This window comes from Bubalus kerabau, chromosome 17 (genome assembly GCF_029407905.1).
Source record: "Bubalus kerabau isolate K-KA32 ecotype Philippines breed swamp buffalo chromosome 17, PCC_UOA_SB_1v2, whole genome shotgun sequence".
Lineage (NCBI taxonomy): Eukaryota > Metazoa > Chordata > Mammalia > Artiodactyla > Bovidae > Bubalus > Bubalus kerabau.
Window position 1 is genome coordinate 25,103,362 of NC_073640.1, and position 15,196 is coordinate 25,118,557.

Here is a 15,196-nt window from a genome sequence, read left to right on the forward strand (position 1 = left end):
AGGAAAAGTTTTACTAGTGTGAGCAAGGAACAATTTGAGGAAAGGGAGACAGAATTAAGACAACTTTTTGAAGAGTTTTGTTCTATTTTGCTTTATGGTAAATGGGGAAAGAAGACTGGGGGTAGTATCTCGAGAGAGACATGGGGCCAACAGAAGATTCAGATCAAGAGTAAGATCGTTTAATTTTTACACACAGTGCCAATTACAAAAGTAACATTTTACAGGAAGAAGAAGTGTTTTATATCTGTTTCCCTTTAATCAGGTAGGGTATACTATTCATTTGTTTCAAATATTGGTTATGCAGGGGGCGGAAAAAGCAGTGTTCTGAATGTTTACTACTTACATAATGCTGATGTGGTGTGATATCCATAAAAGATACCTTCTTATCTTTAGTTGTTAAACGTCTTGGTTTAGGTGTTGGTGCCTAAGATAAACCAATATGTCAAACTGAGTATAATGAACATACTTTTCAGATTTTTTTTCTCTTTTATGTGGCTATTTATTAAGGAATAATAATAATAATTATGTAGGAATAATAATAATTTTATAGGAAATTCAAAGTCACTGTTACTCACTACAATTATAGTACTAACAGAGGATGTTGGAGGTAGTCTTTGAACAACCTCTGACTCTTCTTTGTGTATGAAATTTCCTAAGTCTTCAGTTGTTATACAACCACTTGGTGGAAGGTAAGCAAATTTCCATTTCAATATAACATGAATGGTTCCGGCAGGATGCTTTTCATGATCTGTTAACTCAAATATGCCTGCCAAATTACAAAAATAATTGTAATTAATGCTAGAGGGAAGTTTTATTACCATAAGAATTAAAGAACAGCAAAAAGAAACTACCCCACAACTTTACAAATAAGTTTAGCTTTTACTTACAACTCAAATGGCTTAAGAGAATAAAATAAGACAAAAGGATCTATGACAGGCTCATTTCTCAAGCAGACTGCTTTTAAAAGTTAAGACCTCACAGATAATACCTATTCAAAGAGGAGAAAATTAGCTTATAAATATTTTAATTCATTGAAATTAAATTCAGAGATTCTTCAGAATTTTTAGCCTTCTTCTAAGATATTATCTGGGTTATAGCTCAAATAAGAACCTTCATTTTTTACTTGATATTCTTGTGTCTCTGTACATTATACATTATATATATATATTATATATTATAATGTACAAAATACATTAAAACTTCAAAATTTATCTATATATAATACACAATAATGTATATATCCTAAGGAGTCCTTATATTACTACATTATTCTAATTTTAAATACATTTTACTGGGATCTGTTAAATCATTCCAAATTAACAGTAGCATAGCAAAAAAGTCTATAAAATAAACGAACCATCCAAAACATAAAGTATCACCTAGCTGAATATGTAATACTGAGTCACACATTTTAATCCTTATACTAGAGTTTTCGATATGAAAATCCCTGATTTGAAAAAAACAAACCTATATTTCAAGCATAACTTTTGTTTAGGGTATCCTTTACTTCGTTCTCAAGTGTTTGACACTTCTTCTAATGGCTGGCTAGGAAAAACTAAACAACAACTTTAGACTTTCAGTAGAAAAAAAGGATACAGGTGGAATATAGGGAGGTGAGAAACTTCTGTAATAGGCATAGGTGAGATTTACAGAATGGCTGAGTGAAGAGATCAGTAAATATTTTCCACAAAAAGCAATGATAACACCACATAAAATGGTCAAAAAAATTCATTTAAGAACTCCAGAAATTGATCAAAGGTATACAACAAATTAAGAAGCACTTGTTCAAGAAAATCTACGAAACCTCAGTAAGAACAATAGGAGTCAGAAAAGGCCCTAGTAAAGCTACCTGGGAAATAGATGGGGAAAAAATGGAAACAATGACAGACTTATCACTGCAGATGATGACTGAAGTCACAAAATTAAAAGACACTTGCTCCTTGGAAGAAAAGCTATGACGAACCTAGTGGTTTAGTCACTAAGTCGTGTCCAACTCTTGCAACCCTGTGGACTGCAGCCTGCCAGGCTCCTCTGTCCGTGGATTCTCCAGGCAAGAATACTGGGGTGGGTTGCCATTTCCTTCTCCAGGGGATTTTCCCAACTAGGAATTGAACCCGGGCCTCCTGCATTGCAGGCAGATTCTTTATTGACTAAGCTATAAGAGCTACCTGACAAACCTAGACAGTATATTAAAAAGCAGAGACATCACTTTGCCAACAAAGGTCCATATAGTCAAAGCTATAGTTTTTCTAGTAGTCCTGTATGGATGTGAGAGTTGGACCATAAAGAAGGCTGAGCACAGAAGAATTAATGCTTTTGAACTGTGGTGCTGGAGAAGACTGTTGAGAGTCCCTTGGACAACTAGGAGATCAAACCAGCCAATCCTAAAGGAAATCAACCCTGAATATTCACTAAAAGGACTGATGTCGAAGCTGAAGCTCCAATATTTGGCCACTCAATGGACATGAGTTTGAGCAAACTCTGGGAGATGGTGAAGGACAGGGAAGCCTGGCATGCTGCAGGTCATGGGGTCACAAAGAGTTGGACATGACTTAGCAATTGAACAACAAGAAGCTACTTGTCCCTGGCTGAATGTGAGACTTACAGACTATCTAAACACTGAACGCATCACCTAAGCCATACATTGACCCATAGGAAAAGGGTGGGGGCCTGATAACTCAAGGTGTTTGAACACAACTTTCAACAACCATAGGCTGATCACTAAACTATATTCAGGCTTAAAATGAAAACAAAAACTTAGCAGAGATATCAGTGGCTATAGCAAGGGAAACAAAACTACAGAACTAGTACAGGCCAAGTCACCAAACAAACAATAACAGCAACAGAAACCCTGTGGAGGGTTAGAATCTACAGATTCTAAAATACAGTGTCCTAAAGGCCCAAATTTAAACAACAACAACAAAAAATTCATGAGATACACAAAGAAACAGGAAGGAGAATGTGCTACATACACAGATAGAATGTCACTTAGAGATGCTTTCTCAGGGCATCCAGATGTTAGACTTAGCAGACAAAGACCTAAGAGCAGCTATTGTAAATATGTTCAAAGAGCTAAAAAAAACCATCTTTAAAGAATTAAAGTTAAGTGTGATGACAATGAATTATAAAACAGAGAACATAATAAAGAGAGAAATTATAAAAAAGAGAACTAGAATGTATTATAAAATATGGAATATAGCTAATATTTTACAACTATAAATGGAGTATAACCCTTAAAAATGACAAATCACTATGTTGTATACCTGTAACATATTATACATCAACCATATCTCAAAAAAAAGAGAGAGAACTAAAAAGGAGTTCTGGAGTTAAAAAGTATAATTACTGAAATGAAAAAATTCAATAGAGGGGCTTAGTAGGAGATATGAGCTGGCAGAAGAATCAATGAACTTGAAGACTAATCAATAGTGATTATCCAAGCTGAAAAGAAAAAAATGAAGAAAAATGAACAGAGCTTCAGAGATCTGTAGGATACCATTAAACATATGAACATATGTGTAACAGGAACCTAAGAAGTGGAAGAAAGGGCAGAAAAAAATAACTGAAGAAATAAGGGCAGAAAACTCCCCAAATTTGATACCTGACAGTACCCTATACATAAAGAAGCTCAACAAATTATAAGTAGAAAAAGCACAAAGGGATCCACAACTAAACACATCAGGGTGGAATTGTTGAACACCCTCCCCAGCCCCTCAAAACAGAAAGAAAATCTTGAAAATTGTATCATGTATTAGGGAACAATAATAAGATTAACAGATGATTTCTCATTAGAAACAATGAATGCCAGAACAACTGTCCGATATACTCAAAGTGCTTAAATAAACTGAACCTGACAACTAAGAATATGATATCCAGCAAGACTATCCTTCAGAAAATAAAAGCTACATATAAAGACACTGCCAGATAACAATGCTTAACTGAATTCACTGCCAGCAGACCTGACTCACAAGACAAATTAGAAGAATTTCTTCAGGCTAATAGGAAGTAATACCAGATGGTAACTCGTATCAATATGAAGAAACAGAGGTGAATAAAGGTAATTACATAGGTAATTATAAAAAGTATAAATACATTTTTTCCTCATTTCTTAACTGATTTAAAAAACAATTGCATAATTATAAAATTATTATCTTGGGGATTTATAATATATAAAGATAAAAAATACATGAAATAATAACACAAAAGATGGAGAGAAAATAGAGCTATTTGCAGTAAGAAATTGACACCAGATAGTAACTCAAACCCAAATGAAGATATAAATACCAGAGATGCTAAATATATAATAGAAAAGTCTCCTATAATTAGATATATTCTCCCTTCTCTTAAAGGCCATAAGGTTATATAAAGCAATAACTAACATTGTACTGTTGGGTTTATAACACATAGAGGTATACCATGTATATATATACATATATACACACACACATATATGACAACAGTATCACAAAGGAAGGGGGAGGGAATGGAATTATATTGGGGTAGATTTTTCTAGATTTCAGTGAAAGTTATTAGCATTAAGTTTAAGTGCATTGTGTCATGTTGAGGTGCATATTGTAATCCTTAGAATAACTATCAAGAAAATAACTACAAAAATATAATATTGTGGCTCTAAAGTTTAAGATTATCTTAGAAGGCTAGAAAGATTAGTTACAAATAGATCATATCAATAACACTGAGGAATAATTTAGGTCTTTTTTTAGATAATTTCATTGATTCAAGAAATAGGCTTACCTGAAATATATCTGTCATGTGCCAATGAAATCAGAGGCACATTGACTTTTCCTATGTAAATATTCTCCTGGGTATCACTATCATCAAATACGTAAAAACTCAGAGACTCTGACTTAAGGTATCGATCCAAATCCATATTCATTGGCACTGGGAAACACATATGATCATCAAACTGTGGATCATTGCTACTGGGAACGATGGCTGTGTCATGGTCTGTAAAATCAAAAAACTTGTACACAACATATGGGTGTGGCTGAAGGTGGCTTGCTCGGGACTGCAGGTGGTTGCAACATCTTATTGTAATATGAAGTTCATTTAAGTTGCCATCTGTGGAATCAGTAGAACTGAGCTGAGCAGTTTTGGGTGCCTGATGACTTAACTGGAAAAACATACATATTTACATTACAGTAGTAATACAATGAAAAGTAAACAGCAGCTGCCAACCCCCAAACACAATAATTTTGTAAATGGACCAAAAGACTGCAGATTTTCACTTCATAGTTAATTTCTCAGTAAAAGACTCTTGACACTTACTCAAAACCAATATTCTCTAGAACCTGTGTACAGACGCTGTTAGCAGCAACTAGATAAGACTGAGCATACATGTAGAGATTGCTGTTAAAACAAACAAAATAAATAAGGCCAAAAAAATAGTCTGATGTTTTTTAATTCTACTTAATGCTTAACAAGTAAAGTGACCAGATAGATTCAAAGATAAATGTTACCTAGTTTACAATTTTATTAAGAGCTAATCCTTCAACTATTCCAGTTATTCTGATCACATCTCATTCTTAAGTGAGAATTAATGAACTTGATGGTACCCACTCAGAGAGATGATTTTGTTATATTTGGGTTGGCCCTCATCCTAAACCAACGGGATTTGGGGACGCAGACACCTGAGGCCAAGGAACAAGGGAACAGTGAGAGATAAACTTTGGAGGGGTAAAATCTTGAATTGGAGGGACTTTTCAGAAGAGAGATGAGCCAAGGGAGTTATCAGGCAGAGTTGGAAGCTACTCTATGGCCCTCTATGGAACTATTATTACTCAGACAATCGGTGCACGAGTACTCTAGTGAACAACTGCCTTGACGGAATGCTAAGCCTTTCGTAGCCGATGTGATCTGGGGCAAAACAATGCAGGAATGCAATGTCAGAGAACTCTCCACCTCCCATGCAGGACCCCTCTTTCACTGTATTTTTGAATCTGGATTGAACATCTGGAACTTTTGATTCTAGAGAAGCTTATAAGAGAAAGAAAACAGAACTGAAGTCATAATCTCCTTAGTGGAGACATCTCCTGGTATGGATAGGGGAAATCTGAGAAGGGAATCACAGTACTGCTTTCCCAGGGCTAGTCTGCATCTGGCTATAGAGGGCTGAGTGGAATGATTTACAAAGTATCCCTTCTGCTTCTCCCCTCAACCCTACCCACAAAAGCTGAAGTTCCACCACTAAATGGCTCATTCAAATCATAAACTGGAAGTCTAAAACTCTTTAAATTACAAAAATTAATAAATCATGTGGTTTCACTATTTCTAATTCCCTTTTTCATAATGGCATTTCCCAAGGTGTGCTCTGAAGAACATTAATCCAGAAAGATGATCGCTGGGACATGGGTGCCATTCTTTAAGTTTGGGAATCAATGTTATATTAATCATGGTTCTTTTAATTGAAAGCTATAAAAACTGGTTTCACCAAGCAAATACAATGAAAAGAGACTTTAATATAAGAGCATGCATAGTCAGTCATGTCTGATTTTTTTGCAACCCCATGGACTATAGCCCGCCAGGCTCCTCCATCCACGGAATTTTCCTGGGAAGAATACTGGTGTGGGTTGCCATTTCATTCTCCAGGCGATCTTCCTGACCCAGGGACTGAAACCACATCTCTAACATCTGCTGCATTGGCAGGTGGCTTCTTTACCACTGCTCCACCTTGGAAGCTTTTAATGTACGGCTATAGGGCTATTTCACAGAACTGTGTAGCAGAAATGTGGTTGTGTCTTAGGAAGGGAATGGGACTGGAAAACTATAGGAATTTACTCTCCATCTCGTTCTTCATTTTTCTCTGTATGCTTGCTCATTATTCTCTTTCTAGATACCTTTTCTTTCCTTTGCAGTTTAACATGGTGGCAGATGGCTGCCCCATAGCTCCCAGCTTCCCACGTTTCAGCCATGGAGAGTCTTACTTTCTCTTGATCTCAGACAGCAGAATCTGATTGGCTCAGTTGGAGGCAGGTGGCTATTACTAAATCATTAATTATAATTGGGTGGAGTGGGAGAGAGCAGGATCATCAAATGTAAAGCTGGCCACCGGGGGCCCAGCCCCATGGATTGGAAGAGAGGCCAGTTCCAAGTGAAAAAAGAGAACTGTGCCTTGAATAGACATTCCAAAGTATTTCTACTATATTCTATCCCTTTGTTACTTAAGTGTATACTTCATGTTTCCTCTTGAGATTCGCATTATACTCAAATCTCAAAAGAAGCCCTAAAGTCAAGGATCTTATTTAACTTTGCTCAATTCAGTCTTTTCTGAATTTATTGGATCATGGAATTCTTCTGGAAATAAGACTGTTAAGATTTCATGAAACGCAGTTTGGAAAATGCTACTCTGAGGAATTGCTTTTAAACCTCTAATTCTCAGTAAAAGAATATTCATTTTATATTCTACTTCACATTTCAGAAAGCTACAGGTTTCTGAAACAGCTTGGAAGAAGTTGGAAATGGTTGGAAAAAAAGAATAACTGAAACTCCAAGAACAGCTATTCATTTCCTTAACAGCAGAAATTGTAATGAAAGTTACAACTGATGTGTAATATTAGCATTGCAATTCTATTTTTCGAAAGTGTCCTGAATAGCACAAGGGAGTTCCTTTGGGGTGACGGATCAATTCTGTATCTTGATTGTGGTGGTTGATACATGATTATATACAAATGATAAAAATGCATTGAACTCTGCTTCTTCCTACATAAATACACACACACACACACACACACACACACACACAAAAGAGTATACACGCATACACACATAAGTGCACGTAAAAACTTAGAAAATCTGAATAAAGTCTGTAGCCTAGTTAATAGTACTGTACCAATGTCAATTTCCTGGCTTTGATACTATACTATAGTTACATAAAATATTACAACTGGGAGAAGCAGGGTGAAGGCTACCCGGGACCTCTGTACATTTTTGCTACTTCCTGTTAAGTCTATGATTATTTTGACATAAAAAGTTTAAAAAAAAAGCCACTTGATGGCTGTGAAAGAAAGTGATTTCAGTTTAAAGCATGGTAATATAAAGAAATACTATAAAATTTCCGTGTCATAAAAGGGTTGTAAAGTCAAACAAGCTTACCCATTGCATTTGCTCTGGCCCCTTAAAATTTGATGTTATGTATCCCAAAGCCTTTGCCCGTTCTCGATAAAGCCGAATCGCTTGATCCATGGGAACTCTTAATCGGAACCAGTATTCCACTGTGCCAAAATTGGAGATGTCTCCTTTAGTTCCTACAAACCGATACATAATTCACTGTTAAAATGGCCCCATAAATCAAAATATATACCAGTAAAACAAACATCAATGGTATTAGGCATTAAAACTATAAATTTTATACTGAATAAAATAATATATGACTTGCACAGATGGTGTGTGACTGGCAAATAACAGAGAAAAAGAGAATAAGTTACTTCTGCAAGTATGAGTTTCACTGTGTGTTAAATATTATTAAAAAACTATGTTTGAGGTAGTCCAATGCACACTATTTCAATCCTTCTAACATGTAAAAAGATTTTTTTCTGATGCTATTTTTTTCTTTTTTTTTAAACAAGCTGCACTCAATGCAGTCTGACAGATACAATATGAAATCTCAAAACTATGAATGTGATATTCCACATTATAATTCAAATTTCAAGAAATCTTTGGCACCTTCCTAATTTTTCTACTGTACCACAAGTACAGGGGAAAACACCATACCTATCGCCAAATCTATACTGTACGTAATACACCCTTGCATGTCTGCCCTGCACATCTTCAGTCCTCACAATTCTGCCGCTCTTTATCTCTCTTCCTCTGTGACGACTTCCTCCATGGCTCCTGGGAGACTGAAGAGCTCCCTGCTTCCTTTGCAGGAATCGAGGACTATGTCCTCATTAGGGCACTGACTGCTTTGGCAACTGTCACTTCACCAGTTTACTTCTCTACTACACTAAGTTTCTGAGGGCAGGATTTTTTGAACCACGTGAATATATTATCTATGCAATCAATAAAATAAAATCCCTCCCTAGAACCTAAGTCACCTTCTTTCTTTCTTGAGAAGGCTTCTTTGCTTGGCCTCTAGGATCTCTTGGTTTATCTCTTGGTTATACTTGGTTTATCTCTTGGTTTATCTCCCTCTTCACTGGTGACTCCTTAGTTTCCTTTTGCTGGCTCTTCCTCTTCTTCTCGAATGCTAAATTTTAGAGTTTCTCAAGGCTCAACCTTTGGTCCCTTTCTCTTCTTTATGTACAGTTACCCTCTCTGTGAAATTATCTGGGTCCAAGGCTTAAAATATATTCTGTACGCTAATGAATCCCACTTTTATATTTCTATCCCTGATCTTCAGACTATTATATCCAACTGCTCGTGTGACATTTCCACTTGGCTGTCTAATAGGCAGGTCAATCTTGTTCAGACACTATTCTTAAGTTTTCTTCCTCAAATTTGTTCCTCTCCCCGACCTATTTCAACAAATGGCCTCATCATTCTCCTAGCTGTTCACACCAAAATTCTTACCTTGTCTGTTTCTCTTGTTTCTCTACATTCAGTTGATGAACAAGTTTTAAAAGAAGAGTTAATCAACCTACACTGAATATGACTATGTCTTATCACTACTTTCATTACCATCTTAATCCAGGCCACCATTCTCTTTCCATAGATTAATGCAATCGCCAGAAAATGGTCCTATTCTCCCTCTTGGCCTGTACAGACTATTCTTCCCACAGCACCCAGCATGGTTCTTCCAGTATCTGTGTGTGTTGGACTTCCCTGGTGGTGCAGTGGATAAGAATCCACCTGCCAATGCATAGTACATGGATTCGATCCCTGCTCCGGGAAGATTCCACATGCTGTGGAGCAACTAAGCCCAAGTATCATAACTACTGAGGCTGTGAGCTGCAACTGCTGAGCCCGAGTGCTGTAATTACTGAAGCCTGTGAGCCTATGCTCCGCAGCAAGAAAAGCCACCTGCAGCTAGAGAGGAGCCCCACTTGCTGCAACTAGAGAAAGCCAGAGTGCAGCAATGAAGACCCAGCACAGCCAAACAAACAAAAAACAAAAAAAACTACGGTGATCTCGTAACTCACCTTCTCAAAACTATCCAATGACTTGCATCAGTCAGAGAAAAAAAAAAGTCCAAACATGACCCACAAAGCTCTACAGCATGATCTGATCCCTGCCTACTGCTTTAACGTCATCTCTGCTCTAGTCACAGGCCTCCTCGACGTTCCTCCAATTGGTCAGGTTTGTTTTTCCCTCAGGCCTTTGTACTTGCTGTTTCCTCTGCCTGAAAACAATCTTCCCCTGGATCCTGACATGCAGCTTTCTTTTTAAAAAATATTTTTAAAAAGTATTTATTTGGCTGCGGGTCCCAGTTGCAGCACACGGGCTCTCTAGTTGTGGTGCATGGGCTTAAGCTGCCCCATGGCTGAAATGGATCTTTATTCAGGTCTCTTTATCAATGTCATCCTGTAGGGAAGTCCTTATCTCAATAAGCAACCTTCCATCTCTCTCTTTAGCCTCTTGCTCCGATCACCTTTCTTCACATCTAAGGATAGGTGTATAGTTTTACGGCCCGTCTTCCCCTATAGAAGGTAAGCTACAGGAGGGCAGGGGCTTCATCTGTCTTATTTATCACTGATCACAGTATTCGCAGTGCTCAGTAACAGTGATAATGATACACTCTTTAAAAAATATTTGATCAACATACTATAATCAATGTTTAATCAAACAATGATATCAACATGGTAAATAAACATTTGTACTAAGAAGCTTTAAAAAATTAACAGCCATTGTACTGACATTATCAATGACATTTAAGAGTGCAATCAACAGTGGGCAGCTGAATCAGAGAACACTGTCCTTACCCTAAAGGCACCTTGAATCTGTGAGAGAAGATACTAATGTGAAATGCCTTATTAATATAGAAACCAATCAGGGATTCAAACAGCCGAAGTCTGTAAGACTATACTCACCAACCAAACTTGCTGTGCAAAATATTCGACCACTTTTTTCTAGAATTTCATGGAATCTCAACTGACAAGCTGCGATTGTTTCATAATCTGTGCTGTAAGCTTGGTGAACCTCAAGAGTCACAGTATTTTTCTGAATGTATTGTAAGAATAAGTCATTAACATGAATGAGGTATTGAGAAGTAAAGTTATATTCTGGGTGAAGGCCCCGTACTATGGGAGTTGTCTGTAGTTCAAAATCATAGAAAGCGTAGGTACAGAAGGTGACAGGCTCTTTATCCCCAGATGCCTGTAAAACTTCAGAAGAAAAGGTTACTTTGTTGATATGGATTTCAAATAGGTTTTCGCCTCGTTCTAAGTGAATGGTTTCATCAAATTCATCAACTGAGTCATCTGGCATGATTTCTGGCTTAAATTTGTACTGCTTGGTGCCATAGGCAATATCCTTTAATTGGGCTGCAAGAGAAGACACACAGTTTAGAGATTTTAAGGTGTTGACATATAAAGATACAAAGATACATATGAAGTGGTGGGGAATCTGAGGGCTTGCAGTGTATAGTCCCAATCAAATTCTACAGCTACACTGTTTTTCTGTAACTGATACTGTGTTTTAAAGAAATCTATCACTTATTTTGACATCATTTAGTTAAAAAATTACAACTTAAGTGGTAATATAGGATATACCAGGGAAAAGGAGAAAGAAGAAAAAAAAAAAGCCTTTGAATGAATAACTGAGGTAAATATTTAGATTCCACTTGCTCCTTTGGTTTGGCTCTATTATCTTCTCTCCTTTAAAATCAATTTCTCTTTACACTGCTACCTTCTTGTCAGTTTATCCAAATATATATTTTTCTACTTTTTGGGATGATGGATATGTTCATTACCTTGATTATGGTGATAGTTTCACAGGTGTATATATATGCCAAACTCCCAAATTGTGCACTTTAAAGATGTGCAATTTAAAGTATGTTTATCCAAAGAAATGAACATTTTTAAAAGTTGTGGTATGATCAGAAATTTAAATACTGATTAGAAATGTTATGACAGTAAATAATTATTGTTCATTTTTAGGTATAATTGTATTGTTATTTTTTAAGACCTCAGTTAGATGCATCCTGAAATATTTATTGATGAAATGATATGGTATCTGAGATGTGTTTCAAAAGGATATGGGTAAGATAGAAGGGAGTTGGGGATACAGATGAAAAAAGATTGGCTATGAATTGACTGGCTATGTGGTAAGTACATCAGAGTTTACCATACAATTATTTCCACTCATATATGTTTGAACTTTCCCAAAAAGAATTAAACAAATTTTTTAAAATAATAAAACCATTATGCTGGGGAAAAAAATAAAGTATGTTCATTATAATTCTATAAAGTTGCTCTTAAAAATATATATATCTTTCTAGATTAGAACATTCCCTCACATCATATACAAAAATAAACTCAAAATGGTTTAAAGATATAAGTGTAAAACCCAAAACCATGAAACTCCCAGAAGAGAACACAGGCAGAACACTCTTTGACATAAGTTATAGCAATATGTCTTCTGGATCTGTCTCCTAAGGCAAAAGAAATAAAAGCAAAACTAAATAAACTGGATCTAATTAAACTTAAAAGCTTTTGGACAGCAAAGGAAACTACTGACAAAACAAAAAGATAATCTACTGAATTCAGGAAAATATTTACAAATGATGTGACCTACAATGGGCTAACACCTCAAATACATAATATGAAAAAATGAAACCCAATATGAAAAAAAAAACAAAAAACTTCATTAAAAATGGCAGAAGACCTGAATAGATAATTCACCAAAGAAGACATACAGATGGCTGACAGGCACATGAAAAGATACTCAACATTGCTAATTCTTAGAGAAATGCAAGTGAAAACCACAATGAGATACCACCTCACACCTGTCAGAATGGCTATCATGAAAAAGTGTACAAATTACAAATGCTGGTGAGGGTGTGGAGAAAAGGGAACACTTGTATGCTGTTGATGGGAATATAAACTAGTACAGCCCCTATGGTAAGGAGTATGGAAGTTCCTCAAAAAATTAAATAAAAACTACCATATAATCCAGCAATTCCATTCCTGGATACATATCCAGAAAAAACAAAAACACTAATTGAAAAGATAATACACGCACCCCAATGCTCACGTTGTTGTTCACTTGCTAAGTTGTGTCTGACTCCTTGCAACCCCATGGACTGTAGCACGCCAGGCTCCCCTGTCCTTCACCATCTCCCTGAGTTTGCTCAAATTCATGTCCATTGAGTTGATATCTAACCATCTCATCCTCTGCTGCCCCTTTCTCCTTTTGTCTTCAATCTTTCCCAGCATGAGGGATGAGGGTCTTTTCCAGTGAGTTGGCTCTTCCCATCAGGTGGCCGAAGTACTGAAGCTTCAGCTTCAGCATCAGTCCTTCCAATGAATATTCAGGGTTAATTTCCTTTCTGATTGACTGGTTTGAGCTCCTTGCAGTCCAAGGGACTGTGAAGAGTCTTCTCCAACATCACCATTTGAAAGCATCGGTTTTTTGATGCTCAGTCTTCTTTATGGTCCAAATCTCATCTCACATTCATACATGACTACTGGAAAAACCATAGCTTTGACTATACAGACCTTTGTTGGCAAAGTAAAGTCTCTGCTTTTTAATACACTGTCTAGGTTTGTCATAGCTTTCCTTCTGAGGAGCAAGTGTCTTAATGTCATGGCTGTACCCACAGTGATTTTGGAGCCCCCCAAAAATAAGATCTATCACTGCTTCCACTTTTCTCCCTTCTATCTGCCACCATGAAGTGATGGGATCAGATGCCATGATCTTAGTTTTTCTGAATGTTGAGTTTTAAGCCAGCTTTTTCACTCTCCTCTTTTACCCTCATCAAGAGGCTTTTTAGCTCCTCTTTACTTTCTGCCATTAAAGTGTTATCATTTTAACTGAGGTTGTTGATATTTCTCCTGACAATCTTGATTTTAGCTTGTGATTCATCCAGCCTGGCATTTCACATGATGTACTCTGTATACAAGTTAAATAAACAGGGTGACAATATACAGCCTTGATGTACTCCGTTCCCAATTTTGAACCAGTCTATTGTTCCATGTCCAGTTCTAACTGTAGCTTCTTGACTTGCAAACAGGTTTTTCAGGAGGCAGGTAAGGTGGTCAGGTATTCCCATCTCTAAGAATTTTCCACAGTTTGTTGTGATCCACAAAAAGGCTTTAGCATAGTCAATGAAGCAGAAGTAGATGGTTTTCTGGAATTCCTTTGTTTTCTCTGTGATTCAATGAATGTTCATAGTAGCACTATTTACAACAGGCAAGACCTGGAGGCACCTAAGTGCCCATCAACAGATGAACAGATAAAGAAGATGTGATACACACACACACACACACACACACACACACACATATGTATTACTCAGCCATAAAAAGAATGAAATTCTGATATTTTCAGCAATGTGGATGGACCTAGAGAATATTATACTTAGTGAAATAAATCAGAGAAAGACAAATAGTGTATGATATCACTTATATGTGGAACCTAAAGATGATACAAATATATATATAAAGCAGAAGCAGACTTCACAGATACAGAAAAAAGCTGTGTTACCAAAGGGGAGAAGGAAGTGGAGGGACAAACTAGGGAGTATGGGATTAACAGACACAGACTACTATGTATAAAATAGATAAGCAACAAGGGTATATTGCAGAGCACAGTGAATTATAGCCATTATCTCGTAATATTTTATAATGAAGTATAATCTACAAAAATACTGAATCATTATGCTGTACCTCTGAAACTAATATATTGCAAATCAACTATATTTCAATAAAAAAATAAAAAGATATGTCTCTTTCTAAATACATGTTTTCCCCCAGGTTACATCCAAACTTCTAAAAAGAGTAATGTCTACTTGTGTCTCCCATTCCTCATGTAACAGACACTCTTCCATCTCCTGCGAAAAGCATCTGCTTTACTTTTCTTGTGAAACTACTCCAGAAAAAGTCACCAATAACCAACTGATTTCTAGAGTGAATGGACTTTGGTCCCGTGTTACTTTGGGATTGCAATGAAACCTGACCTTTTCCAGCCCTGTGGCTACTGCTGAGTTACTTGATTTCCTGTGTTACTTGATTTCCTTGCTTAATTGACAATGAAGACCACATCCTCTTCTGTGAACTTTTGTGGGATTCCATGTCGTCATCTG

General features: G+C 36.6%; 1 protein-coding gene across 6 annotated transcripts in view; it reads right to left on the reverse strand.

Moving 5' to 3' along the window:
* RPGRIP1L (RPGRIP1 like) overlaps positions 1–15,196 on the reverse strand; it is a 95,487-nt gene that overhangs the window by 35,826 nt on the left and 44,465 nt on the right. For 2 of the 6 annotated variants that reach the window (XM_055553627.1, XM_055553628.1), the window contains exons 15-19: positions 10,983–11,435; positions 8,110–8,261; positions 4,753–5,131; positions 576–766; positions 344–424 (exon numbers count right to left, since the gene is read on the reverse strand). In XM_055553627.1, coding sequence (XP_055409602.1) covers positions 344–424; positions 576–766; positions 4,753–5,131; positions 8,110–8,261; positions 10,983–11,435 — 1,256 coding nt within the window. The remainder of the gene's footprint in view (positions 1–343; positions 425–575; positions 767–4,752; positions 5,132–8,109; positions 8,262–10,982; positions 11,436–15,196) is intronic. The other 4 variants (XM_055553631.1, XM_055553630.1, XM_055553629.1 and 1 more) reach the window with 4 other exon arrangements.